Source organism: Peromyscus eremicus, chromosome 9 (genome assembly GCF_949786415.1).
Source record: "Peromyscus eremicus chromosome 9, PerEre_H2_v1, whole genome shotgun sequence".
In the NCBI taxonomy this organism is placed as follows: Eukaryota; Metazoa; Chordata; class Mammalia; order Rodentia; family Cricetidae; genus Peromyscus; species Peromyscus eremicus.
This window is the reverse complement of record NC_081425.1, coordinates 60,723,968-60,750,451: the sequence shown is the minus strand read 5'-3', so window position 1 is coordinate 60,750,451 and position 26,484 is coordinate 60,723,968. Positions and strand designations below refer to the sequence as shown.

At 46.4% G+C, this 26,484-nt stretch overlaps 1 protein-coding gene and 1 non-coding gene across 2 annotated transcripts; both read right to left on the bottom strand.

The window, feature by feature from the left end:
- Nucleotides 1-649: 649 nt before the first annotated feature.
- Ebpl (EBP like) lies at nucleotides 650-26,484 on the bottom strand. Its single transcript, XM_059274380.1, has 4 exons — nucleotides 26,270-26,484; nucleotides 9,050-9,119; nucleotides 1,987-2,125; nucleotides 650-1,272 (listed from the first exon to the last, which is right to left on the bottom strand). The coding sequence occupies exons 1-4, from the start codon at nucleotides 26,438-26,440 to the stop codon at nucleotides 1,032-1,034; spliced, it is 621 nt and encodes a 206-aa protein (XP_059130363.1). The 5' UTR covers nucleotides 26,441-26,484; the 3' UTR covers nucleotides 650-1,031.
- On the bottom strand, nucleotides 4,806-4,908 carry LOC131920251 (U6 spliceosomal RNA). Its single transcript, XR_009381594.1, has one exon. It is a non-coding gene; the product is annotated as a U6 spliceosomal RNA (small nuclear RNA).

Below are 26,484 nucleotides of genomic sequence, written 5' to 3'. Positions count from 1 at the left end.
AGGAGTCAGTGAAATGGCTCAGAGGGTGAAGGTGCCTGACGACCTGGGTTCAATGCCTAGGACCCAGACAGAACTGATTCCAGCAAGTTGAGACACTATATGGCCCTGCCTCGTCATGGTACAGAGCACAGACACCAAGCTTGTGTCTACTCCTCTCTGTCACCCAGACTGTTAGGGCACAAATTGCACTGCATCAAACCTTTTAGAATGTATGTCATAGTTATATTGTTAAAATTTTACCAGCTGGTCGTGTTGGCGCACCTTGAATCCCAGCACTCAGGAGGCAGAGGCAGGTGGATCTCTGTGAATTCAAGACCAGCCTGGTCTACAAAGTGAGTTCCAGGATAGCCAGGGCTACACAGAGAAACCATTTCTCAAACCCCGCCCCCCCACTTTTTTTTTTTTTTATTGAGATAGGATACATGCCATGTCACCCAGACTGGCCTCAAACCCATGATCCTCCTCAGCTGGCCAAGTACACAGGTACACAGGTACACGACCACTCCACCACCACTCCGGACACTGCTATTGTTTCCCACTGGGTGAGCAAATTTGAAAACGTGTAAAACAGAATCATCCCTTTTACTTCTAGGTTTACACCATTAACCCAAAGAGACCACTGAGAAAAAAAAAGGCTGAAACAAAATGGTTCTTTTGGAATAAAAATTTATCCTGCTCTTTACAGTATTCTGCAATACCATTCACTAACATGGCATAACACTTATGCAAGTCATAAGAGCATCTAATTTAATATGATCTTATTACAAGTGAAAACTTACCCGCCACCCCTTTGTAGTGTTGAGAGTGCAGCTCAGGGCCTTGGGAATGCTAGGCAAGCACCACACCCCATGTCCTCCTTTCTTTATATTGTCATTTAATCAAAGGACACAAACAAACAGCCACGTTTGTCGCCCTCCCATCCATCTGTAATGGCTGTCTGGAAGCAACACTGTAAAAAGGAAGTATTGACTGGAATGTCCGGTCAATCCTGACTCATACAGCAGAACATCAGAGCGCAACGTTTCCAGACTTTACTCGTATTTTTTCTCTAAATTGGCCCCTTGGAAATGTGTCTCCTTTAGTTCCCTCCATGACTGCCACAGCAGCAGTCCTGGGATCAGAACCCACAGGCCATTAAAAAACACCAAATAGACCCAAAAGTAGAGCCAGTTCTTGGTGTTGAGGTTGGGGCTTCCCACAAGCCACTCAGGGAAGAAGGTCATCCAGCCACCGTAGAGTTCACACACGCACAAGGTGATCTGTATGAAGTGCCTGTGGAGAGAAGACATGAAGTGAAGCAGGTACAACCTGGCACTCTGAATTGGGGCATCCTTTTTGTAGGGGAGCACCAGCAGTCTTTACTACTGAAACTTGTGGGCTTCTGTGTGGTGCTCCTTGGATGGGCCAGGTCAGCCTAGACAGTGAAGATGCCATCTTTGCGTGCAGAAGCAACCCTGCCTTTCCCAGCACTGTTCTAACAGCGTTTAGAGTTCTAAGGACACTTGAGTACCCTGCACTGTTCTCAGGGGGACTTAGTGAGGTCACCACTGACCCTCCAAGAGACCTGGAGGTGAATCTTGACATCAACCAGTTTCATCTGTTGTAAAAGATGACGATTATCCTTCCTCCAAAGTCAATGAAATATGTAGATAAAGGGTTTTCATTACCCGTGACCGACACACAATCACGCAAATATTATCAACGTTTGAGACAGGACACATGTAAAATTGTAATCTGTCTGCAAGTGTGGTCATGGAGCCAAAACAGTGTTAAAGGAATCAAGAAAAATGACTGCTAGTTATCTGCAAAAGTGGTGGGAGAGGGGATTAAAAGCTGAGAGGACTCTTTCATCTCTGAGATTTCAGGATAAAGCTTTACATCTTGTCTTGAAGTCTTGCAGAAAGCTTTTGTCTTGTGGATAAATATGTCACTTGGGCACTGGGCAGCTAATGTCTCTCCCTTCCCGCTGGACGGGAGTGAACTCACCTGTAATATTTCTCCTTGACTATGGCGTAAATGAGAACCAATGCCAGAAACCCATCCAAGACAACGGTCAGAATTTCCAGAGACACAATGGTTGGGTCAGAATACAGCCATCTTCCATCAGCCTTGCCATATTCTTTCCCTAAAGGCAAATGCCTGCGTTTAGTCTCTAATCGGCACACATTTTTGTTGTTAATTTTTTAGGCAGCGTACAAACAAATGGGCTCCATTATGACAATGTCAGACAACCACATCAGTTCATTCTACTCATGCTCACCCCCCGATTATCCTCTCTGCTGATCTCCTTTCTCCCCTAAACAGCAGCTTCCTACTTCCATACCATATACAGCTTTTAGTTTAGATTTGCGGAAATGTGGCACTTGCCCATTAATTGATTGGATGATTTGGTTTTGCCCCTTACAATTTTTTGTTGTTGTTGTTTGTTTGTGTTTTGTTTTGTTGTTTTGTTGAGACAGGGTTTCTTTGTGCAGGCCTGGCTGTCCTGGTAATTTTTTTTAATTTCTTTTAGATTATAGATATTAATCTGTGCCAGAGGTATAGTTGGTAAATATTATCTTTCCTTCTGTGGGCGCTCCTCATTCCTTTACTGAGTAGGAATTTTTAAACTTCACACAATCCCATTTGCCAATTCTTGCCATTACTCTCCGTGTTATTGGATTTCTGTTTAGGAAATCCTTGCCTGTGCCTATGTCTTGAAGTGTTTTCCCTACATTTCTCTCTAGCAGTTTAGCATTTCAGGCCTTACATTAAGGTCCTTGATCCCTTTGGAGTTGGTTTTTACACGGGGTGGGAGAGGTGCTGGCTCCACTCTTCCTCATGGGTTATCCAGTGCTGCTCACACCATTGTTGAAGAGGTCTTTTTTCCCAATGTATGTTTTGTCACTTTGTCCAACATCTGGGGGCTGTGGTGTTGCAAGGGTTTGTTTCTGGGTCCTCTATTCTTGCCTATTGGTCTATGACTAGTAAGCCTTTTATGCCAGTTAATGAAAATGGCCACTGTCTTACAACCTTCATAATGCTTGCAGAGGGCAAGAGAAGCCTGGGACCCCTGTGTCCCTCACCCTTGACATAAGATGGAGGAGCTGCTCTACTTGTAAAATACAGTTTCCAAGCACATTCATGTATGTGCAGTCTACCCTGGGCCCTCTTCACTACAGTTGGCAGGATTTTAAGTTAATTCAACAGAGTCAAATTTTGCAAACACAGTATTTAATAAAGATGGTTTTAGAGCCTGGGGAGGTGACTCAGTTGGTAAAGCTCTGGCCTTTCAAGCATGAGGACCTGAGTTCAATCCCCAGCACCCACGTAAAAATATCAGGCAGGAGACTCACACTTGCCATCTCAGCCCTGGTAAGATGGAAACAGAACACGTGAAGCTTGCTGGACCACTGGGCCAGCAATTAGCAATGAGCCTAACTGATGAGTTCCAGGCCAATGAGAGGCCTTGTGTGACAGGAGGTAGATGCCATTCTTGAGGATACCTGAGGGTGTCCTCTAATCTACACACACACACACACACACACACACACACACATACACACACACACACAAACACGAGTGTGCTTACACACACTACAGTAGGATGGTAGTGTTGTGGAATATTATTTTAACTGAGCAAAGATGTGTTACATTTGTTTATGCTGCAGAATATTACTTTAACTGTATAAAGGTGTGTTACATTTGTTTCTTCTGCCTTTATTAACGATGTAAAGATGTGTTACATTTGGTTACTCTGCATTTGTTTAATTATATAAAGATGTGTGTCTGTTTCACCTTGCCTGCCTAAGACACCTGATTGGTCTAATAAAAAGCTGAATGGCCAATAGCTAGGCAGAAGAGGGATGGGCGAGGCTGGCAAGCAGAGAGAATAGGAGAAATCTAGGTTTGAGAGGAGAGAAGAAAGAAGAGAACGAGAAGAGGGAGGCATGCCCAGGGCCAGAAGCCAGGCAGCTGCCAGAAGGACAGACAGAGACAGCAGGAACATAAGATAAACAGAAAGACAGAAAGAAAGGAAAAAAGCCCCAAGGCAAAAACGTAAAGAAACATTAAAATAAGAGCTAAGATAAGGCTGAACATCCACAACTATTAAGAAGTCTGTGTCATGACTTGGGAGCTGGTTGGTGGCCCAAAAGAAAGCCTGGAACAGTAGTGTTAACTGTTACTTGACACAACCTAGGACCACATGGGAGATGAGCTTCTGGGGTGGAGGTTAGGGCTGTTGTGATACCATTAATTGAGGTGGCAAGACATGCCCACTGGGCAGGGAATCCTGGACTGTATGAGAGTTGGGAGAGCAAGCTGAGCATTAGTACTGCCTTGAACTTGATATAGTTCAAGTTCTGAAAACACTCAACATATTTGCTAATAGAAGACAAATGAATGCTGAGGGTCTAGGAGGATGCAGCCTGAACTTCAGAGTGAACCCCAAATGGACAGTGTTTAGCAGCAACAGCCACCCCACCCTTACAAGTAATAATTGGAAAGTAGTATATTCAAGAATCTTTTCAGACCAGCACTTTAGAGGCCATATTTATTCCTGCTTTAATTGTTACTAGTATTTTCAAAAGATTTACAGAGAGAGAGAAAATATGTGGAATATGTGTGTGTGTTTGTGTGCATGTGTGTATATGCACTTGTATATGGATGTCCAAAAGAGGGTGTTAGGTACCCTGGAACTGGAGTTATATAGGTGGTTGTGAACTGCCCAGTATGAGTGCTGAGACCTGAACTGAGGTCCTCTGTAAGAGCAGCAAGTGCTCTTAACCACTGAGCCATCCCTCCAACCCCTAATTATTTTACTGACTTTTATGGACTGCTTCAGGAATTTGCATGTGATCCCTGAACAGTGGCCAGGCTAATCTTCTCTGTATGGTTTCTATTTTAGTTTATGCACTGCCAAAGTGAGCACCCTGATTATTTTTTTTAACTGGTAATAGCAGTACATGCTGATCTCAAACTCTCAGATGATGGGAGTCAAGAGTGGACATCTCTAGCTCGCTCTCCTTTCAAACATGCTCTCATGTTACACGGAGAAGGTGTAACTGGTTAGAAATGAACTCTGATATATGACCGGACAAAGCAGTAGGAACCTCTCTTCTCATAGTGGCCAGAGAAAGGATCCCTTGGGACCATCTAGTAAGGTCTCTAAAGAAAGGCCATCCTGAGAGAAGGACCACACAGGTGAAGAGTCTCCATGTAAGGCCACACATACCATCATCACTCGACCTTGGTGGAGCATCTGCCATGTTCAGAAATAACTGTCTTAACCGGAAAGCAAGGCAATATTGAAAAGATAAAAATTTCCCTAAATATAAATGTATAAATGAGAAGTAAAATGAACCAATTGAAGTATCCAAAATCTAGGAGAATCATTTATGTAAAATGTCAATTCTTTGGGAGGGAAGAGAACAGTGCATGCTTAGACATTAAAAACAGAACTAACCCCAAACCACTATTTCTAGTCATTCTTTTTAAAGATTATTTATCTTATGTGTATGGGTGTTTTGTATGCACGTATGTGTGCACCCTGTACATGCCTGGCGCTTGTGGAGGACAGGAGAAGGGTTCAGACGCCCTGGGACTGGAGTTACAGATGGTTGTGAGCCACCATGGGGGTGCTAAGAACTGACCCAGACCAAAGCATCTCTCTAGCCGCTTAGTCAGCAGTATTTTCTGAGCACAGAGGGGTTGTCTCTGCTGGGCCTTGAGAATGTAGCCATAAGATCTGTATGCAGGTGGCTCCTGCTAGGAGGGACAAAAGTAAATGTGGTGCTTAGATTGAAAAATAAGACCCAGGAAGATTCCCTAATGATCCACCTCTTCATCGTGCTCCGTCAGAAAGGTGCTTGGCTGGACCAGCCACTGTGACATCTGCTCACATCCCAGGGAGGAGGCCACTGCATCGTGCAGGGCCCTATGAGAGCTGCAGCTGGGAAGGCAGTGAACTTGCAGGGCCATGCTGGTGGGGCTGGTGGGAACAGGACAGGGTGCGGCTGGTCCCTTAAGAGAACGTGATGGTTTCATCTGGCCCACTCCACAGGAACCAGCACAGTGTCTGCTCTCCACAATCAAGAGGGCTGATGGCTAGTGACTCTTAGCTATGGAAATACTGGGGTGTCTTCCAGATTTTACTGTAATGTCAAGGCATATAATTTTTAAATTCACCTTTTTTTAAAAGATTTATTTATTTATTATGTATACAGCATGTATGACTGCAGGCCAGAAGAGGGCACCAGATCTCATTACAGATGGTTGTGAGCCACCATGTGGTTGCTGGGAGTTGAACTCAGGACCTCTGGAAGAGCAGTCAGTGCTCTTAACCTCTGAGCCATCTCTCCAGCCCCTCACTTCTTATTTTTATCATCACGGTTGTGGTTTGATCTGGGACCAAGCCCACTGCTTTGTGCATGCTGGGCAAACACACAACCAGTGAGCTATACCCCGGCCCTTTTCTTTTCAGATAGTCTTATTACGTAGACCAGACTGGCCTCCAGCTAGCAATCTTCCCGCCTTACCCGCACCACCCCACCAAGTACTGTGATTAGAGGTGTGTCCCACCCCACTTGGTGGCAAACAGAATACTGAACCCTGAGTCCTGGCAGGCCTCACATCACAGGAATGACTGGGTAAAGAATGAGGTGCTCCAGAGCAGAGCATGTGCAAACGCCCCAGGTCTGGAAGCAGAATGTCTGCAGCTGGAGGTAAGTGGGAAAAGCCGAGGAGTGTCTGGAGATGGCGGAGAAGGCAGACAGATGGCCTGATGGCGGCCCTGCTGTCCACCAGATCACACGTGAACCTCTGCTATGTCCTTTGCTGCTGAACTCTACCCACTGCCCACCTTGCTAAACCTGAACAACCAAGGGTCCAACACCAGGGTTAAAAATCACGATGGTGTGATCAATTCCATTTATTTTGTGACTGACAACCGCAGGAGGCAGCGGTTCAGAGGGAGAAGGGGCAAGGCCATGGCTGAGGGGGGAGGCTTTGCAGACCACCACTGCTGCATGCTCTGCCATCCGGAGGGGACGAGGGTGGCCTGCAGCCTGCAGCCATGGCCAGCCTCCGGGAGGTCCCGGCCTGGACCCTCTGGATCAGCAGTTGCTCTAGAGCATTTGCTTTCAAAATAAAAGGGCAGTCTACCTAAAGATGGAGACACAGAAAGACCCTGTCAAATGTTCACGTTCCGTGGACTTGAGCCACATCTGGACTAGTCACTTTCTCTGATGCTAAAACAGGGCAGCCAGCCAGTCAGCGTCGAAGCTGCAGCAGCCCTCCTGACAAAGGGGAGCAGAGGAACACACACGAGGGCGGGGTGGTGCTTCAGGCCAGGACCTCCAGCCTCATTCATGACTTTGCAGCCGACCTCAAGCCAAGTTTAACACAGAGAGGTTGAGCCCAGCCTGGAGCTACAGCGGCAGGACTGTGGCAAAGGGGCTCAGATCCCTGCCTGAACACAGACCGGAGGGACCAAGGACGACACGTTTTGTTCTCAGAAGCACTGACTGAAATGAGACAGTTCAGTTCTCTGGACATTTCCTAACACTAATCGTGAAGAGAGTGTCCACAAAGACCTTGGTGTGAGCATGTGACTTCAGGACAGGACAGAAATACAATAGGGCTGGGGGTGACACAACCCAGTAACACAGCATGTGCTTAGCATGAGCAAGGCCATAGCTCCATCCTCAGTACCAATGATAATAAAATAAAATGATAAATTAGGACTGGTGAGCTGGTTCAGCTGGTCAAGGCACCTGCCACCAAGCCCGACAACCTGAGTTTGATTATTAGAAATCACCTGGCGGAAGGGGAGAACCACTTCCCGAAAACTGTCCTCCACATGCACACACACACACACACACACACACACACACACACACACACACGCACACACACACGGAGAATAAAGAAATAAATTAAAAATAAAAAGCATGAAAGAAATAAGAACGTGAAACACACCCACATATACTTGCATATATCATACACATGGACGCTTAATAAATAAATGAAGATAAAAGCAGAGTAAAATAATAAAGAAAATAAGGAAAAGGAAAGACACGCAGTAGACAATGCAGAACTGCTGATGCCAAACCTGAAAAGAGCAAGCACGAGAGGCAGGCACCTGACTCGCCGACTTAGCCCCACGGGTATAGAGCATTCTGGGAAGTCAGTATCAGTGACTAAGTGTTGGCCAATTTACACTGAGTGTTAAGAAGATGGGGAAACCACTTGGTAGCTCCACAGGGCAGAAGGAGTTTGGAGAATTATTCAGAAGACGGGTATAGACAGACAATCAAAAGCAAACTGGAGCTGGAGAGCTGCCTCAGCCGTTAAGGGTATGTATGCTTTGCCAGAAGACCTGAGTTCAATACCAGCATTCACACTGGGCAGCTCACAGCGGCCTGTAACCCCAGCTCCAAGGGAGCTGACGCCCTCTTCTGGCCTCTGAGGACACTGCTCACATGCACAAACTCACACATATATAGACACACACACACACAGACACACAGGCACAGACACACAGACACACACACACACACATACACAAATGAAAATCAAGTTTTACAAAGTAAATGTATATAAAGCATATATGCGGAAGCACCAAGTTTAAATACTGCAGGCTTTCTGGTGTCTTTTCTTTGTTTTCCAGTGTTGTGTAGGGGCTCACATGTTAGGCCAGTGCTCCACCACTGAGGCACACCACAGCTGTCTACACTCTGTTTACTATATAGCTTTGCTGAGATGTAATTCACATGGCACACAATTCCAATTTTAGTACATTCACAGATTTGAATAGACACAATCTAGCTGAACATTCCAAACGAGAAAGCCGCCCCCATCAGCAGTCACCCACTTCCCTTCCACATCCTCTCTCATCCCAGTCCCAGCAACCACTAATTGGTTATCTGTCTCTAAAGATTCACCTATTCTGGACAGGACATGTAAATGGAATCATACAATATGTGATATAGACATTCAGTTCATCGACAGCCATTCTTGCAATTAATCTCCTCAGACATTTCAAATGCAAATGTTTTTAATTACTTACATAAAGATGCAATCAAGCCTTGGGAATCTGCAACATTTCCTACTACAGACAAGTAGACAAAAGCGCCTTCCTAGAGGGAAGAAAAGGGAGACAGACTCTGTTTAGCCTCACCACCACAGGGCGGCACAGCAGACACATGGCATTCCATGCAGCAGCTCCCCTTCCCCTCTGTAAGGTATCCACAGCTTGGCCAGCAGCCTGGAGGACCACACCATCTCTGGAGGCTAACCAGACTGGGAAATGAACGTGGCCAAACCTAATAATAAATGTTACCTTTTAATGACTGGCATTATAAAATCAGAGGTGTGTTCTTGGGTAGAAAAAAAAAGTGAAAATTTCAAGGAGAGTGCTTGACTGTGGTACAAAATAAAAATTAGCTTTAGATTATTCCAAAGATCCTAAGTCATAGAGAAGACTCTCACTTCATTTTTTAACCTTAAAAATAAAAGGCATGTGGCCAGCAAATCTCTACAGCAGAGTTGAACCCCTTCCTACACTACATAGGGCAAATTCAAGAAGGCTTTCAACACACAGCAGCCTTCTTCTGACTTTCAGTGATGAAAATGTCCGCAGGTATCTTAGTATTCCCCCATCGTGTGTTTCTTTGCCTAAGCTTCCAAAAATCCAACAGCTAGAATTCCCCGGTAGAGGAGCTGATGTCACATCGGTTCCCCTGACTAATTCTTACTGCGGGTCAATAGCTTTTCCTCACCACCGCCACCACCCCTAACAGCTTCATGTGACATTAAAACTCTCCGCCTCCCCTCTACTACCTTTGGTACCATGGTTTACCACTCCTGCGGGCTACCTACTTCTTTAGACTGTTCACCCTGTGACGTTACTCATTTACACCAGTCCCCCATCCCCGTCCTCCCAGCAGTCAATCTGGGGTTTACTCTAGTTCATACAACAATGAAGCTCTCTTCTTGTGCAGAAACTTCACTTGTTTCTTTTCTATATAAGAACACGTCTCTGATTTTATAATGCCAGTTCTTGAAAAAAACAAAAACCAAATGACATTCATTATACATAGGTATAACATTCTTCCATTAGTTACCTAAATTTGTGACTTTAGTAACGGATGAAGCGTCTGTCCACTCATTCCTCTGTGTAGTGTAGGCTCCCTGCTGAGAGCTGAGTCCCCCACCCCCGCCACACACACACACACACACACACACATACACACACACACACACACACACACACACACACACACACACACACACACACCCTGCTTCCTCTCTCATTCCGGCTTCCAAAGGCCAACTTGTACCCATTTTGCTTACTAACAGAAGACCCTGCAGACAGATTAATCCCCATTCTGGTTCTGCAAGCATATTTATTTGCCTCCTCTGTTTTATCTGTGACTGGATTCTAAAACTGGAAAAGCTACTCAGCCATTCCCACCATGCTTATAGAGGTAGTGTTCACTTCAGTGGACCTCAGATTTTTTTGTTTTTTCTTTACTAATCCAGTATCTTGACCCATGTTACTTAGTGATAAAAATTATAGGTGGAAGGCCCTTCCATACCTGAATGTCTCAAAACCACTATATTAGTTTGCTTCATATGTGGGCTAGGACTTACTAGTGAGAGATTCCTGTCCATCCCCCAGTTTGTGACTGTCTGTCTGTCTCTGACTTTCATGCTATCTCATGAATGTCAATCAGCCTCTTACCCACTCTAATCTCTGTTAACACAGGCTTGGCAGCTGGTTTATGCTATCTTTTCCTGACACTCTTTCTGGGTCACCTAATTAGTAAATGTGCTTTGTCTGAGCCCATCTAAAATGCATTTTCTTTACAGGAGATTTAGGCCAGGCATGGCAGCAAATACTTGTACACAAGTCTGGTGCCAGTGTAGGCTGTACTGTCAGTTCTGGGCCAGCCAGAGGTGAAAGAAAAGAATAGGGGTGGGGAAGGACAGCAAGGATGGAAGAAAGGAAGAAAGAAGTGAGGAAAGAAAGGAAAAAGAAAAGACAGAATCTAAAGTGTTTAGACTGAGGCTGTAGCGCAGTGGTAGATCACTTGCCTGGCATGCACAAGGGCCTACGTTCTACCCCTACTACCTAGCAAAACCAAGAGCAGTTAAAGGTTTTTAAGATGTATTTGTAATTGTATACATATGTCTGTCTGTGTGCACACGAGTGCAAGTGAGTACAGGCGCCTATGGTGGCCAGAATAGAGTACTGGATCCACCTGGAGCTGAAGGTTTAGGTGGTTGCTAGGAACCTAGCTTGAGTCCTCTGTCAGCACAGAACACATTCTTGCATTCTTGGTTACTCGACTGGGCAACAGACCTACTCAGTTGACCCCCCACACACACACACACACATACACACACACACACACGTATATATGTATGTAAAACTGAGAGAGCTGGATATGATAAGTAGACTAGCTGGGTATGGTAGTAAATACATCAGCACATCGGTTCTCAGCCTGTGAGTTTCAATCCCTTTGGGGGTTGAGCGACCCTTTCACAGGGGTCGCCTAAGACCAACAGAAAACACAGATATTTACATTACAATTCATAGCAGTAGCAAAATTGCAGTTCTGAAGTATCAATGAAAATAATTTTATGGTTGAGGATCACCACAACATGAGGAACTGTATTAAAAGCTCGCAGCATTAGGAAGGTTGAGAACCACTGCATTAGGAGGTAGAGGCAAGAGGATCAGGGCAGCAAGGCTAGCCTCAGCTATGTGGTGAGTTTTAGGCTAGCCTGGGATGCATGAGAGCTTGTCTCAAACCAAAGATTAGTAGACTGCATGAACCTATACCCAACTGTGATAGTACACTGTCATCTCACAAAGTTGCCACTGAGGCCAAGGGGAAAAGCATTCAACTGTTAGCAACTGTGAGATCCTTCCCTCAAAGTAATCTTAAGGGCTGAGAAGCCCTCCCTCTTCCCTCAAAGCAACTCTGAGGGCTGATAAACCTTTAGCAACCACATACCTGCCCCCCAACCCATCAGCCAGCTTTCAGTACCACAGCAGCACACCCGAGAAGGACTAACTTCAGAGGAAAAACAGTTATTCAGCTCACCATTTCAGGAGGTGAGGATCTAGATGGCCTGGCCTATGGTGGATGGAGAAAGTTGGGGTGTATGTGGAGAAGAAACCACATCTCAAACCAGGCTTGGTCTTTTTTTTTTTTTTTTTTTTTTTTTTTTTTTTTTGGTTTTTCGAGACAGGGTTCTCTGTGTAGCTTTGCGCCTTTCCTGGGACTCACTTGGTAGCCCAGGCTGGCCTCGAACTCACAGAGATCCGCCTGGCTCTGCCTCCCGAGTGCTGGGATTAAAGGTGTGCACCACCACCACCCAGCTCAGGCTTGGTCTTTTTACAGCCATCTCCTTGTGTGAATTTTCAAGGGGTCCTATGAGGGCTACCATATCCCTCAATGACCTAAGATCTTCCCATTAGATGTCACCTCTTTCAGATGGCATCTCTGGAAGGTCCTGTGACTTGAGCCTGGCCTTTTCCAACCCTGACAGAACTTAGGAGAAACACAAGTAAGTAGGCACAGGCCCATGGCAGCAGCTACACTAATGTCCACATACTCACCCAACAACAAGCTCAGCAAAACACAGGAGGCAGACTCTGGTCACAGAGGGAGACCAGTGACTCTGGTTCTAAAGACTCCTGGTCTCTGGACTAAGTCTGCTCTAAACCCACAAGAGCTACAACAGAAACCATCTAGTGTTATCTCCCAGTGGCCAACATTGTTAAAGGAGACCACAGGGTTCCTGACATAAACTGTAAAATTTGCTTTTTTCCTACCCCTTAAAGTTATCTTAGGCTCTGAGCATGAAGTTGACACGGACCTTGTCATTACCAACATAGAAAGTTACTAGCCTCAGGGGTCTTTCATCACAACATACGGTCCATATCCAACCTTCATATAGCCGGAGTATATGAAGAACTTAAAAAGAACCAAAAGATTCACCACAATTTTAACACCAGAAGAGCAAGTCAATGAATCAATAAGCAAATGGACAGATGAACAACACTTCTCAAATAAAGTACAAAGGGCCACAAGCAGGTGACGCAATCTTCAACACCTTTAGCCATCAGGGACAAGTAAATCCAACGGACACTGAGATTCTATCTTACATCAGTTTGGATAGCTAGCATACAAAAATAGGGGCTGGGGAGATAGTCAGAATGGTTAGGAGCACTGCTTGCTCTTCTAGAGGTCCTGAGTTCAATTCTCAACAACCATATGGTGGCTCACAACCATCTATAATAGGATCCAATGCCTTCTTCTGGTGTGTGGGCATACATGCAGGAAGAGCACCCATGTACATAAAATACATTTAAAAAAAAACCTAGCTAGGCATGGTGGTGGCACACACCTTTAATCTCAGAATCAGGCTGAGGCAGGAGGCTCTCCAATTCCATGCCAGCCTGAGCTATATAATGAGGCCCTGTTCCAGAAATCAGGGTGACAAAATGATTTATCAGGTCAAGGCACTTCCTGTACAAGCTAGGGGGCCTGTCTGACCCCTAGAACCCACATAAAGATGGAAAGAGAACCAAGGCCACGAAGTTGTCCTCAGACTTCCGTACAAGCGCCATGGTACATACACATATACACACATAGTAATAATAATAAAACACCCAAAAGGAAACCTACTACTGTAGAAACTTTCTAAAACACATACATACATAAAAGAAATGTAAATAGAGTCAACATGTAATGGAGAAGACAATACCCCAACCAGATAGCATATGCTACCAAGTAAAACCCCCTAGTAATAGGAATGGTCCCCCTTTGGGACCCATAGACCCACCAAACTCTACAGGCTATTGCCAGTGCTGTTGGTTACCATCCACAACCTTAGAGCAAGGCCTTACTGCAGGAAGACACTATGTACTTTTGGCACAGAACATGGAGAAATCTAGCTGGTGCTCACTGGAAACTTCACCCCTACTGGAGAGTGTCCACAGTGCTAGAAGGTGCTATGTACACTATCAGATGAGAAAAGTACTTATCAATATTATCCAGCCGTGAAACCAGTGAGGGAAAACATGACGTGAGTGGGTAGGGATGGTGGCCGGAGTATATGGGAAGAGCTGGAGGACAGGAAAGAATATTATAAAAACAGAGCATATGAAGTCCCCAAAGGGGAGAAATTAGAAACCAAACAACCAAAACATATTACCTATGCCCATCACATCCTGCAAAGCTTGGTCCTGTTAGACCAACTGGGGTGATGAGGGGTGGAACACAGACAGACGGACACGCACATCTGGAGTGTAGTCAATGCCTTCTGTACACTCTGTCAGCATTCACACAGGGACCACAGGGAGGCTGTGCTAATTCCCTGAGCCTGGCCGGGGAAGGCTTTGCCATTTCCATGGGTCCGAGGCATTGGGGTCCTGGACACATGGCTGTCATGTGTGACACATGACACATAGCCATGTCACTAATACACATTCGCTCAGGGCTTCCTCTGCTCCCCACACATGCCTGTATGGGAAGTGGTCAGGCATCAAAATGCTCATCCTGCTGTCTCAGGCTCTAGGTGGTAGATGATGGCCACTTATCCCCAGTTTGCTTATTTAAAAAAAAGATTAAGGTTATGGATATCAAGATATTTGGCCTAAAAAATGGGCTACTTCCTATGCAAGGTTAAGACAGGAAAGAGCTAAGGCCATCTAACGGAGCAGCTAGCAAAGTCCCTTTAAAAACGACCATGTACTGTGGCAGATGAAGTTAACAAAGTCTCACCTCATTTTTCTCTTGAGGTATTTCCAGACTTGGGACTTGTAACAATGTATTTTATAGATTTTTAGAAATTGGGAGTCAAGGACAAAAAGAGGCCAGTGTCTTGCCTGGCTGAACAACTGTGATCTAGGATTAAATAACAATTTTATAAGAAATGGTGCATATACTCATCTCAGTCCTCAAAGAGACATTTTCTGCAGAAGATAAAATGGCTTTACAGAAATTAAAAAACAAAAACACAAAATGAGGCTAATTTGTATGGAAATGCATTTTGGAGTTTTTTGCTTTAAAAGTGTTTGAATGAAGAAGACTCAGAAATCAATGTAGCACTCAGCATTAAGAGGGGAGCGTGAGGTGGAGAGCGGTGCCCACGTGAGCCCTGTTGACACACATTAGTATTTTCAGATCTGACCAAGGGTCTCAGCCTAACCACACTGGGGTTGTCATGGCAACAGCCTGCACCGCCATTCACGGGAGGACCAGCTGCAGCAGCCCCTCTCCCAGGCTTTACTGACTTTAGATATGTCCACGGCCAGCTGCCATCCTCCCACTGAAATGACGGCTCTCCTCTGATGTAGTCTCTCCCGGCCCCAGCAGATGGCTGTCACCTGATATTACCAGTGGACAGTGATGGCGCCTGTGGAACCTTGGGGTCGGGCACACTAGTTCTGCTGCATCCATGATACTGGGCTTAGTGTTGGATTTAGGACATGAGAACATCTGTCCTCTTGAGGGAATCCCCCTTTCTGCTGATACAGCTGTTCTCATGTTAAGGACCAGATGGGAAGCCTTGAGGCTCACTGTGACTGGACATGGGGATTATGGCTATCTGGCACACACGAACAGGATGAAGTGGGCAGAGGGGAATCGCTGAGGGATGCAGGCAGAGGGAACTGCGACCTTCGAGGTTGGGGAAGTGTCTATGTTCTCGCAGCCCTGGTCCAAGAATCCCAGATCTTGGAATCATCTGCAGGTTTGTACCAGTGCAGAATCTCAGCCAATCCCAGGGTGACTTGTGTACACGGTCAAGTTTGAGAAACACTGCTTGAAATCACAATGGTATTTAATCCTTATAAGAGGTTTTTTGTTTGTTTGTTTTGAGGCAGGGTCTCAATTTGTGGCTTGAGCCAGCCTCCGTCTCAAAAGCCTCTTGTCTCAGTCCAGCACTGAGATCTTAAGAGTGAGGCACACCTCCCGGGCTTACAGCAACCCTTCGGAGAGAACATTTGTTTCCATGTTTTAAGGATGTGCTAGTCAGCTTCAGCTGCCAGGATGACAAAACCCATAGTCCTCTGAAGGCGCTTCAGTAGAGGAATTGCCCGGACCAGACTGGCCTCTGGCCATGCCTGTAAGGGATCGTCTTGATGACTGATGTGGGAAAGCCCAGCTTACCGCACAAGGCACCATCCTGCCAGGCAGGTGAGGGGATGTTTAAGAAAGCTAGCTGACCACGTTCCAGCATGTGAGCTAGCAAAGCCGCCTTCCGCCGTGGCTCCTACCTTGAGTTCCTGTCTGGCTTTCCTCAGTCATGGACTGTGGCCTGGAGGCAGAAGGTGAATTAAACCTTTTCCTCCCCTCTGCTTTCGGTCAGAGTATCACAGCAACAGAAAGCAAACCAAGATGACGGGTAAGGAAACTGAGAAGGGGCGTTCCCATCCTCCCTTCTCTTCCTCATTACTGGAGGAGCTTCCTGTGGGAGGGTCCTGCCTGTGCCTTCCCAGATGGAGAAGGACAGTGGACTCAAGTGCACATCGGTTGTACCCCCCACCTCATAGTCTTCCCTCCACCCCCAGAGCCTGCCCAACCAAACAGTGAAAGAATAGTTAGTAACTGACCCTGGGTTTATCTCACTACTTTTTTTTTTTCCAAGACAGCATCTCACTATATAGTCCTGGCTGTCCTGGAACTCGCTCTGTAGACCAGGCTGGCCTTGAACTCACAGAGATCCGCCTGCCTCTGCCTCCCGAGTGCTGGGACTAAAGGTGTGTGCCACTATACCCACCTGACCCTGTGTTTAAAGAGGAACCTGCAGGAATGGGGGAGCAACCTGTGGGAACAGGATCTCACTACCCTTTATTATAAACGCATGCTAGGCTGGACCTGGTGAAGAGAAGCTATCAGAGGCCAATTTCAACTCCACATCAGAGGGACTTCTGCAAACAGGGCTGCTCCAGCTAGGGGAGGTGGTGCTCCGGCTAGGGGAAGTGCTCCAGCTAGGAGAGGTGATGCTCCAGCTAGGAGAGGTGGTATTCCAGCTAGGGGAGGTGGTGCTCCAGCTAGGGGCTCCAGCTAGGGGAAGTGGTGCTCCAGCTAGGGGAGGTGGTGCTCCAGCTGGGGGAAGTGGTACTCCAGCTAGGGGAAGTGCTCCAGCTAGGGGAGGTAGAGCTCCAGCTAGGGGAGGTGGAGCTCCAGCTAGGGGAGGTGGTGCTCCAGCTAGGGGAGGTGGTGATCCAACTAGGGGAAGTGGTGCTCCAGCTAGGGGAGGTAGTGCTCCAGCTAGGGGAGGTAGTGCTGACTAAAAGCTTTCAAATAAATGGAGGGGACCCTGTGCCCATATGGTGTGTCAGGAAGATCCTGGTTCCAGGGCCAACGGGACCACTAGGAACCCGAGACTATATTCTTTATATCCAGCTGCTGCCACCTTTCTTCATTACATTCATGTATTACTTACAACATTTATCACATCTTATTTCTTGTGTGGACTTGTGCCACAGGACACATGTGGATGGAGGTCACAAGACAATCTGTGGAAGTCTGTTTTCTTCCTCTAGCGTGTGGTTTCTGGGGATTAACTTGGTTCTTCAAGCTTGGTGGAAAGTGTCTTTACCAGCTAAGACATCTCGCCACCCCTCTGTTCTCACCATCTGTCCCAGCACCTGGTGCTCCTGGGACACATCTATGTGGTGTGTGCTGTGCCTGACCTGGGCCCACCCAGCTTGCAGAACGACATCCTTATTAGTTACTGTTCTATTGCCATGACAAAACACCACAACAAAGGCAACTTATAAGAGAAATTGAATTTGAGGGCTCAGGGTTCCAGAGGGTTAGTCCATGTCCATCATGGTGGGGAGCATGGCAGCAGGTAGGCATGGAGCCGTAGCTGAGAGATTACATCTGGATCCACAAGCATAAAGCAAATTGGAGAGCTAACTGGGACTGGTGTGGGCTCTTGAAACCTCAAAGGCTCTAGTGGCATGCCTCCAACAAGGCCGTATCTCCTAATCCTTCCCAAACAGTTCCACCAACTGTGAACCAAATACTCCAAGCCATGAGCCTGTGGAGGGCAATCTCATTCAAACCACAACAGCTATGAGAAGCCACACTCTGACTACAGGTGACTGGACCCGAGATGAGGATACCTCTAGAGGAGGTAACTCCCTGACTGGCTGCTGTCGGGAAGCAGTCCCCTGTAAGGATTAGCTAGTCAATGGCGTCTTCACCCTCGGCGGTACAGACTGAGAGAGGGAAGACGTCATGGGACTCCAGGAAGGGGGCTCAGTGGATAAAGGCGTTTGCTGCCAAGCCTGACTAGCTTGCTCCCCAGGATTTCCAGTGCTTGCCAACTGTCCTCTGACTTCCACATCCACACTGTGGCACACACACACCCCTCCTAATAAATAAATAAATAAATGCAATAACAACAAAAAGGAAGTCATAGGTAGTCAAGATCCAACCGGCATGTATACACACACACACACACACACACACACACACACACACACACACCCCAATGATAAAATGAAGTAAATAAAATTAATTTGGTGTAATGTTATGAGGAATCAAACAGGGACCAAGATATTTCATCCACATCTTCTCCATTATCAAGGATATAAGAAAAACATCCTGTGGCATTAAAAGTTTTCGAAGCTGGATGTTGTGGCATGGCCTATAATCTCAGCATGCAGGCTGAGGCAGGAGGAATGTGAGTCTGAAACTAACCTGGGCTGCACAGCTGCACTACGGAGCCAGACCCTGTGTCTAAAAACAAAACCACAGATATTCTGTTGTGTTTGCTTTGTTGTTCTTTACGTATTTTTTTTTTAATGCTGTGAGGCTCTGTCTCATAGGAATGTCAGAAATTAAATCTCTAAAGTCTTACTAACATGACTGCCTAAACATGAGCTGAATAAACATGACAACAAGGACATGGTGACATGGACAGGGAAAGCCCAGAAGACCTCAGCCCTATACAAAGAACTCCAGGCAACGGAGGAATGCTGAGAGCGGGAGAAACAGTCTTCCCCAGGAAGAGCACACCAACTGGTTATCCAATGCAAAATGGTCAGCCCTAAAACCATACATACAAGTAAATATATGTAGTAGTATGTATGTATACAGATGTAACAACAGTTAGTGAAAAAAAGAGGTCACGAATTTGAAAGAGAACAAGGGGAGATATGTGGGATGGTTTTCTGGAAGGAAGGGGAGGGTGGAAATGATGTAATTATAACCTCGAAAACAAAAGAAATGATAAAAAAAACCTTGTTAGTTTTATTTTGTCTTTCATGTGTGTGGTGTTTTGCCCACATGTCTGTCTGTACACCATGTGCCTGGTGCCCAGAGAGACCAAAAGAGGGCATCAAATCCTTTGAAACTGGAGTTAAAAATGGCTGTGAGCTGCTATGAGGCTGCTGGGAATTGAACCTGGGTCCTTTGCAAGAGCAACAAGTGGTCTTAACTGCTGAGCCATCTTTCTTGCCCGTTTGTTTTTGCAGAGACAGGGTTTCACGTAGCCTAGAGTGGCCTCAAACTTGCTATGTAGCTGAGGGTGACCTTGAACCTCTGATCCTCCTGCCTCTGCTTCCCAAGTGCTGGCTGCAACTGCAGACATCAATGCACCTAACAGAACAAGCAGCGTTTCTGAAGAACTCGAACTTCTTTATACATATATATATATATATATATATATATATATATACATACATACATAAAAAGGCTGGATATGGGGTGTGTGCATTTAGTTCCAGCACTTGGGAGGCAGAGGCATGCAGATCCCTCTGAGTTCAAGGCCAGCTTGCTCTACATAGCATGTTCTAGGTCAGCCAGGACTACATAGTGAGACCCTATCTCAAATTAGAGAGAGAGAGAGAGAGAGAGAGAGAGAGAGAGAGAGAGAGAGAGAGAGAGAAATAAAAGATTTTAGGTAAATGACACCAAAAACATTTAAATGAATTTAAAAGTGTTAGTTAAATGGGGGGGGGGACCTAGATCAGATGTCTGAACACAGCTGTGCAGACACCGTCTGCTCTTGGGATGCTTCAGTGTGGTTCTGAGCCTCCCAGCAGCCAGAGTGAAAACAGAAACATTCGTGCTGTTTTTTCCTGTCAGAGGAAAACACAAGCTAGTTTGGAAGGAGAAACCAAGATTCTCTTAACACTTGCCTGCAAGAGATTTACCGTGACTGTCACCCATTCAGTGGCGTTACTAAGACTGTTAAAAAAAACTCTGCTACTCCACAAGCTCTAAGAGGACAAGGGCCACACACTGTGCCTGTCTAGGACAGCACGTGGCATCCAAAGTGCCTTTCAAATATTTGTGCACGGAAAAGGACAGCATCCTGATACTCAGCTGCAGACAGCCATTGCTCCTGCTGGGTGACACGGTCTTGTTCGTGACGTTAGAGACAACTTGATTCTGGTTAGCCAAAGGGCCGCCAATCTAGACAATAAAAATGGACTGAATCACTGAACGCTCTCCTCAGGGCCGACAACTTAGCAGCTGGGCTTTACAGCCAAAGCCCTGCACTCACCAGGCTGCCCGATACCTTGAGGCAAGCATGTATTTACTAGACCTTGTTATCAAAGGTGGCAGAACCAGAAAGTGACAGGGAAGACAGAGGCCAGTGGCAGACTGAGTCAAAAGGCAACTTAAGAAGCCAATGATTTATCAGTGGGGAGAGGAAGAACTTTTAGTCCCAAGAGTCGGAGACTGCCTAACGTTCTAGCAGCGGTGGGGAACAGTGGTGGATGGTGAAGGGGCAGCTGGTGATGGTAAATGGAAATCGGTAACACCTAATCACAGACACACCACGAGTTTAAAGAGGACGCACACCGCAAATGAAACCCAGGCTCCCTGGGACAACTGCCCTTTATCCTGAGTAACAAGTCTAAACAGAGCGCTTGCAGGAACATGTAATGCTACTAAGAAATACCAAGGACGCTGATCAAAGGCCAAGACATCAGATTCCAGTCAATCCCCAGGGTGGCCGGGCACACAGCACCCAGCACGATTGTTCCCAGGGTGCACTTTTCCCATCCCTCCCTGACCTTCCTGCTCACACCTCCCAACTTCAAAAGACTCCGCCGCCTTCTTCTGCCTGAACAGGCTTCTTGCTCGCCCTCCCTCTCCTCCTCCTCCCACACCCTGCTGCTCTTCTCTCCACCAGCCTGCTTTTGCTTCTGCTGCCTCTCACCCTCACCCCTCAATCCCACCTCACTGGTGACTCAATCCCACTGTCACCCCTCAATCCCACCTCACCCCACAGTCCCACCTCACCCCTTGTGGTGGTTGAAAGGCAAAGGCCCCCAAAAGGAGTGGCACTAGCAGGAGATGTGGCTTTGGTGGAGCAGGATGGTCTTGCTGGACTGTTGGAGCCCACTAGGTTTCCTAGTGGCTGCGACCAGCAGGACTGCATAAGAGGTTGACTGGACCACAGGCCTGGGTACCAGGCGACTGTAACTAGCAACAGGGAGGTCTTTTGCTCCACCCCTTGGCATTGTTAAAAATAGACCCTGGAATAAAGTTCTGGGCCAGTAGATAAGGATCCAGGCCCACTTGAGTCTATCCTGTGTTTTCTCTCTGCTTCTCTCCTCACTATTTCTAACTAAGTCTCTCATCCCTCAATCCTCAAGAGTTACTGGGGTAAATAAGTGTGGGGGCTGGTCTCCCACATTAGAGGAAGTGTGTCACTGTGGGGGTGGGCTTTGAGTTCTCCTATACTCAAGCTACACCCAGTGTCACAGTTCACTTCCTGTTGCCTGTGGCTCAAGATGTAGAACTCTCAGCTCCTTCTCCAGCACTGTGTCTGCCTGCATGCCATCATGTTTCCCGCCATGATGATAATGGACTAAACTTCTGAAACTGTAAGTAACCCCAATTAAATGCTTTCCTTTATAAGAGTTGCTGTGGTCATGGTGCCTCTTCACAACAATTGAAACCCTAACTAAGACACTCCTCAATCCCACCTCATGCCTGGATTTCACCTTACCCCTTAAGGTAGTTTGAAAGAAGATGCCCTCCAAGGGAGTGGTACTATTAGCAGCTGTAGCTTTTTGGAATAAGTATGGCCCTGTTAGAGGTAGTGTGTCACTATGGGGGCAGGCTTTGAGGTTTCCTATGCTCAGGATACTGCCCAGTATCTCAGTCAACTTCCTGCTGCTTTCTGATTAAGATGTAGCCAGCATGACATCTGCCTGCACACTACCATGCCCCTGCCAGGATGATGATGGACCGGACCTCTGAAGCTATAAGCCCCTACCTCAATTAAATGTTTTCCGTATAAGAGTTGCCATGGTCATGGTGTCTCCTCACAGCAATAGTAACCCTAACTAAGACACCCCTCAATCCTACCTCACCATTCAGTCCTACCCTCAGCACTTATACAGCCCTGGTCATGCCCACAGTTAAGACCTGTCTGCCCACATCAAACTTCCTACAGCAATCTGTGCAATCAGGACAATTCCTTACATTCATGCCCCGAGATCCCTCTCCCATGTGATTCTAGGTTTTGTGAAGGGGAACATTCACACGAACACAGTCTCTGTACCTAGACTGGCCTAGAACTCACTCTGTAGAAGAGTCTGGCCTTGAACTTGTGGCAATCATCCTGCCTCCGGCTCCCCAGTGCTGGGAGTCCAGGCATGTACTACCACATCTGGTTTGTATGTGGTACTGGGATGAACTCAAGGCTTCACAAATGATAGGCAAGCACTCTACAAACGGAGTCTCTGGTTCATGGGGATAACATTGCACAGGTGCCAATGAAGCCCGGACACCAGTGACAGCTGTGGGGGACACCCAGCAAGACCTGTCTGCAGATTCCTCCTGACCTCTCTTGCTCCCTCCTTGGAGGCCAGACCTGTGCTTTAACGGTCTGCTCAAGACAGAGAGACACACAGACAGGGCAAGGGCATGCATGCTCATTCTGCTTCTGTGACCCACCTTGGAGAAGAGAATTTTCAGTTGCTACAGCCTGCCTTGGAGAGAAATAGCAGTCTGTGAAAGGAGAGCGGAAGGTCAGAGAGACACTATGATAATTTCTCTGCTTGATCATCTTTATCTTTATTGCTCTGAAGCTGTTCCCAAGCTGCTCTGGGAACAAAGCAAAAGCCCAAATGGACCTGATTGCTCCAGTTATTAGGAAATAGTAAGAGCCATGGGAGTTATAAACCTGAAGGAATGGCCAAACACCAAACATGCTATGGTGTAATATCAGTCACCTCTGTCCTTGTTCAAATCCTTCCTACTACTTAATAGCCATGTTTATTACCTATCATCCCAGCTCCCTTACAGAGGTGAGCTCTACTCGGCTTCAGGCACTTCTGAATCCAGCAGGTTGATGATCATGATTACTCAGTACACTCTGGTTGGACTGAGGTGAACTGCCTGAGGGATGCATGGCTTGAACCTCTGAGATGAACTGCCTGAGGGATGCATGGCTTGAACCTCTGTCCCAGAGGCAAGCTCTGAGTTTGGTTTTGGGAGGTTTCAGAGATGCACCAAGGGGGCAGGGCTTTCGGTTCTCAAGGCTCTATTCTGTAGTATCAACTCATCCCTTATTTTTGGATACCCTTGCAGCAAACTGCTAACCAAAGCTAATCCGTGCAAGTACATTCCTTACAGGCCTCAATGCTAATTCCACTGCTCTCCGAGGTTGGTGTTCAGACACTGGTGAAAGCGCTGCTGGCAGCTGCAGAACATCTGTTAATGTGGGCTTATCAGACTTTGTGAGATATGTCTCAATTTCAACCCAATGGCTTGTGGTGTTTGTCAGGGTCACTTCCCTAGGTGGAGGAAAGAATACCTAAGGTGGGGAAAACTAGGCAGGGCAATCACAAAGGAGCCCTTCACAGCAGGCCATCAAAGGCTCTTGAGGGGGCATTTCCTTCATATCTGGAGCAGGGGGAACAGACCAATTCCACACATCAGACCAGACTCAAGGCACCATGAATGGAGGCACGTGCCATGTTACCTGAATGTGTGCTTGAAAAGTCAACTTAAACTGAGTGGTGGACATACAAATACATTTTTTTTGAGACTCTTTACACCTTTTTATATTGCTGGAATGTTATAGTTATGTATTTTCCTTTAAGTGGGACCTGGTTTTTTTTGTTTGTTTGTTTTTGAGACAGGATCTCAGGTAGTCCAAGTTGGCCTTGAACTTACTATGGAACCAAAGAGGACTTTGAATTTCTTATCTTTCTGCCTCCCTCCCAAGCGCTGGGGTGACAGATGCGCACACTGGACCTATTTTACTACTATTCTCCTCTGGGAGATTATGTAGCTTAAAATCAATTCTTTAAACAAGGGCTTTGCAGGAAAGAACCTTGCTCTAGTCTCTACACATAATTATTAGGAAATTATTGGCAAAGAAGGAATTTCACCTTTGTGCAAATACCTGGCATTGGCACATTTAACTGGCAATACTCACAGACCTAAACCATTGCCAAACACGATGTTTTCTTTTTATTTCAAGACTTTAGCTTCACATTAGCTTAAGGGTAGGTCAGATTTTATTTGATTTTATTTTTTAAAAAAGGTATTTAAGATTATATTTTTAAAAACTTGGGAAGGGAGTAGACTCCAGTAGAATTGTCTATGTAGAGTCCCACTGGCTATTTATAAAGTGGGGTGAGGGATCAGGGAGATGGCTCAGTGGATAAATGCCCTTCAGCCAACCTTGGGGCCCTGAGTTTGATCCCCCAAATCCAGTAGTTGGAAGGACAGAACTGATTTTTTCAAGTTGTCCACTGCTCTCTATATGCAATGCTATGCCAGGTGCATGCCCTGCCCCCATCCAAGTAAATACATGAAAAAAAATAAAATTATTCACTTTATTTTAGGTGAATTTAAAGGCCACATTATGGTTAATCTTGACTGTTAACTGTCAACTTGATGGGATCTGGAATCACCATGGAAACAAGTCCCTGTCAGGGATTATCTATACTAGGTTAAGTGAGATGACAAGACCCACTGCACATGTGGGTGGTAGCATTCGGTCAGCTGGGGCCGAGGGCTGTGGACCTATGTGCACAGCTGCCTCCTGCGCTTGCCACCGTCCCCGCCACGGTGGACGACAGCCCCTACCTGTGAGTCAGAACTAACCCTCACCCCCTTACATGGCCCTTGTCAGGAGTAACCCAAGTAACTCATACAGAAACTTGGTCCACCTGACCATGTGGTTCTCAGGCCTTTGGAACTGAATTGTAAGAAGAATGTGAACGGTTTGAAACTTTGGGCTAGAAAAGCCGTAGAACGCTCTAAGTAAAGTGTAACAGGCCAGTCCGGCAAAAGTTTGGAAGACCAGACTACTGAGAGGTAAGAGGACAGTGGGAACCTGGCTTATGAGAATCCAGAGGGGAATAAGGGCCTCTACAGGAAACCTAGCTAGAGGTCGTTCATCCTGACATGGAATCTGAATGCTTCCTGGCTGTGTCTTGAGTACATTAGACCAGAAATGCACACACTAAAGATTAAACAACAGATTACTGAATGATGAGTGAGTAGTTGAAGGAAGCCAAGAAGGAAATTTTAAAAAGTGATCTCAGAATTAAATAAAAACATAAAATACTCAAAGCTTGTGGAATAAAATAAAAGCAGTCCTAAGAAGGAAAGTTATAGTTCTTAGTGCCTACATTAAAAAAAAATCATAAAGTTCGAATAAATAACTTAATGATGCACCTCAAGAGTTTAAAAAACAGGAAAAAAAAATCAAACTCCAAAACAGTAGATTGGAAGAAATAATTAAAACCAGGGCAGAAATTAATAAAATGAAAAACAGCAACAAAAATAAAAAAATCAATAAAACAGAAAGCTGATTCTTTGAAAAGATTAACAAGATTGACAAACCCTTAGGCAAACTAACCAAAAGACAGAAGACCTAAATTAATAAAATTAGGGATGAAAAGGAGGATACCTTAACAGACATCAGAGAAATTCAGAAATTCGTATGGACATACTTTAAAAACCTATATTCTACAAAATTAGGAAAGCTACAAGAAATGGATTTCTAGATATAGCTGACCCTCAAAAGATAAGCCAAGATGAGTGGTGGGGGTTTGGGGGGGGTGAGAAATTTCTCTAGCAAGTCTCAGGGGAATACGTTTGATAGGATACTAGGCAGCACCTGGTAAGTAGGGCTCGGTTTGAACCGGGGAATCAGCCTTGGCAAAGGGGGCGCCCTCCGGCTTCCCGGGAAATCCAGCCCGCAAGTTCCCAGCCCTCCTTCTCCGGGCGGAACCCGAGGCCGGCAGCGACACAGCGACGCTTACCAGCACGAAGTGCACCAGGGCATCGTAGCAGAGCCAGGCCAGCACCCCACGCTCCACCGCGCTCCGCCCGTGGCCCAGGCGCAGGCCCAGAGCGCACCCCGCGGCCAGCAACGCCGAGCACAGCAGCAAGGAGGAGCCCGCCGCCGGGCCCAGCACCCAGTCCTCACCCATGGGTCCGCAGCACTTCCCGAACGCAGGGCGAGCCAGGGAGCCGG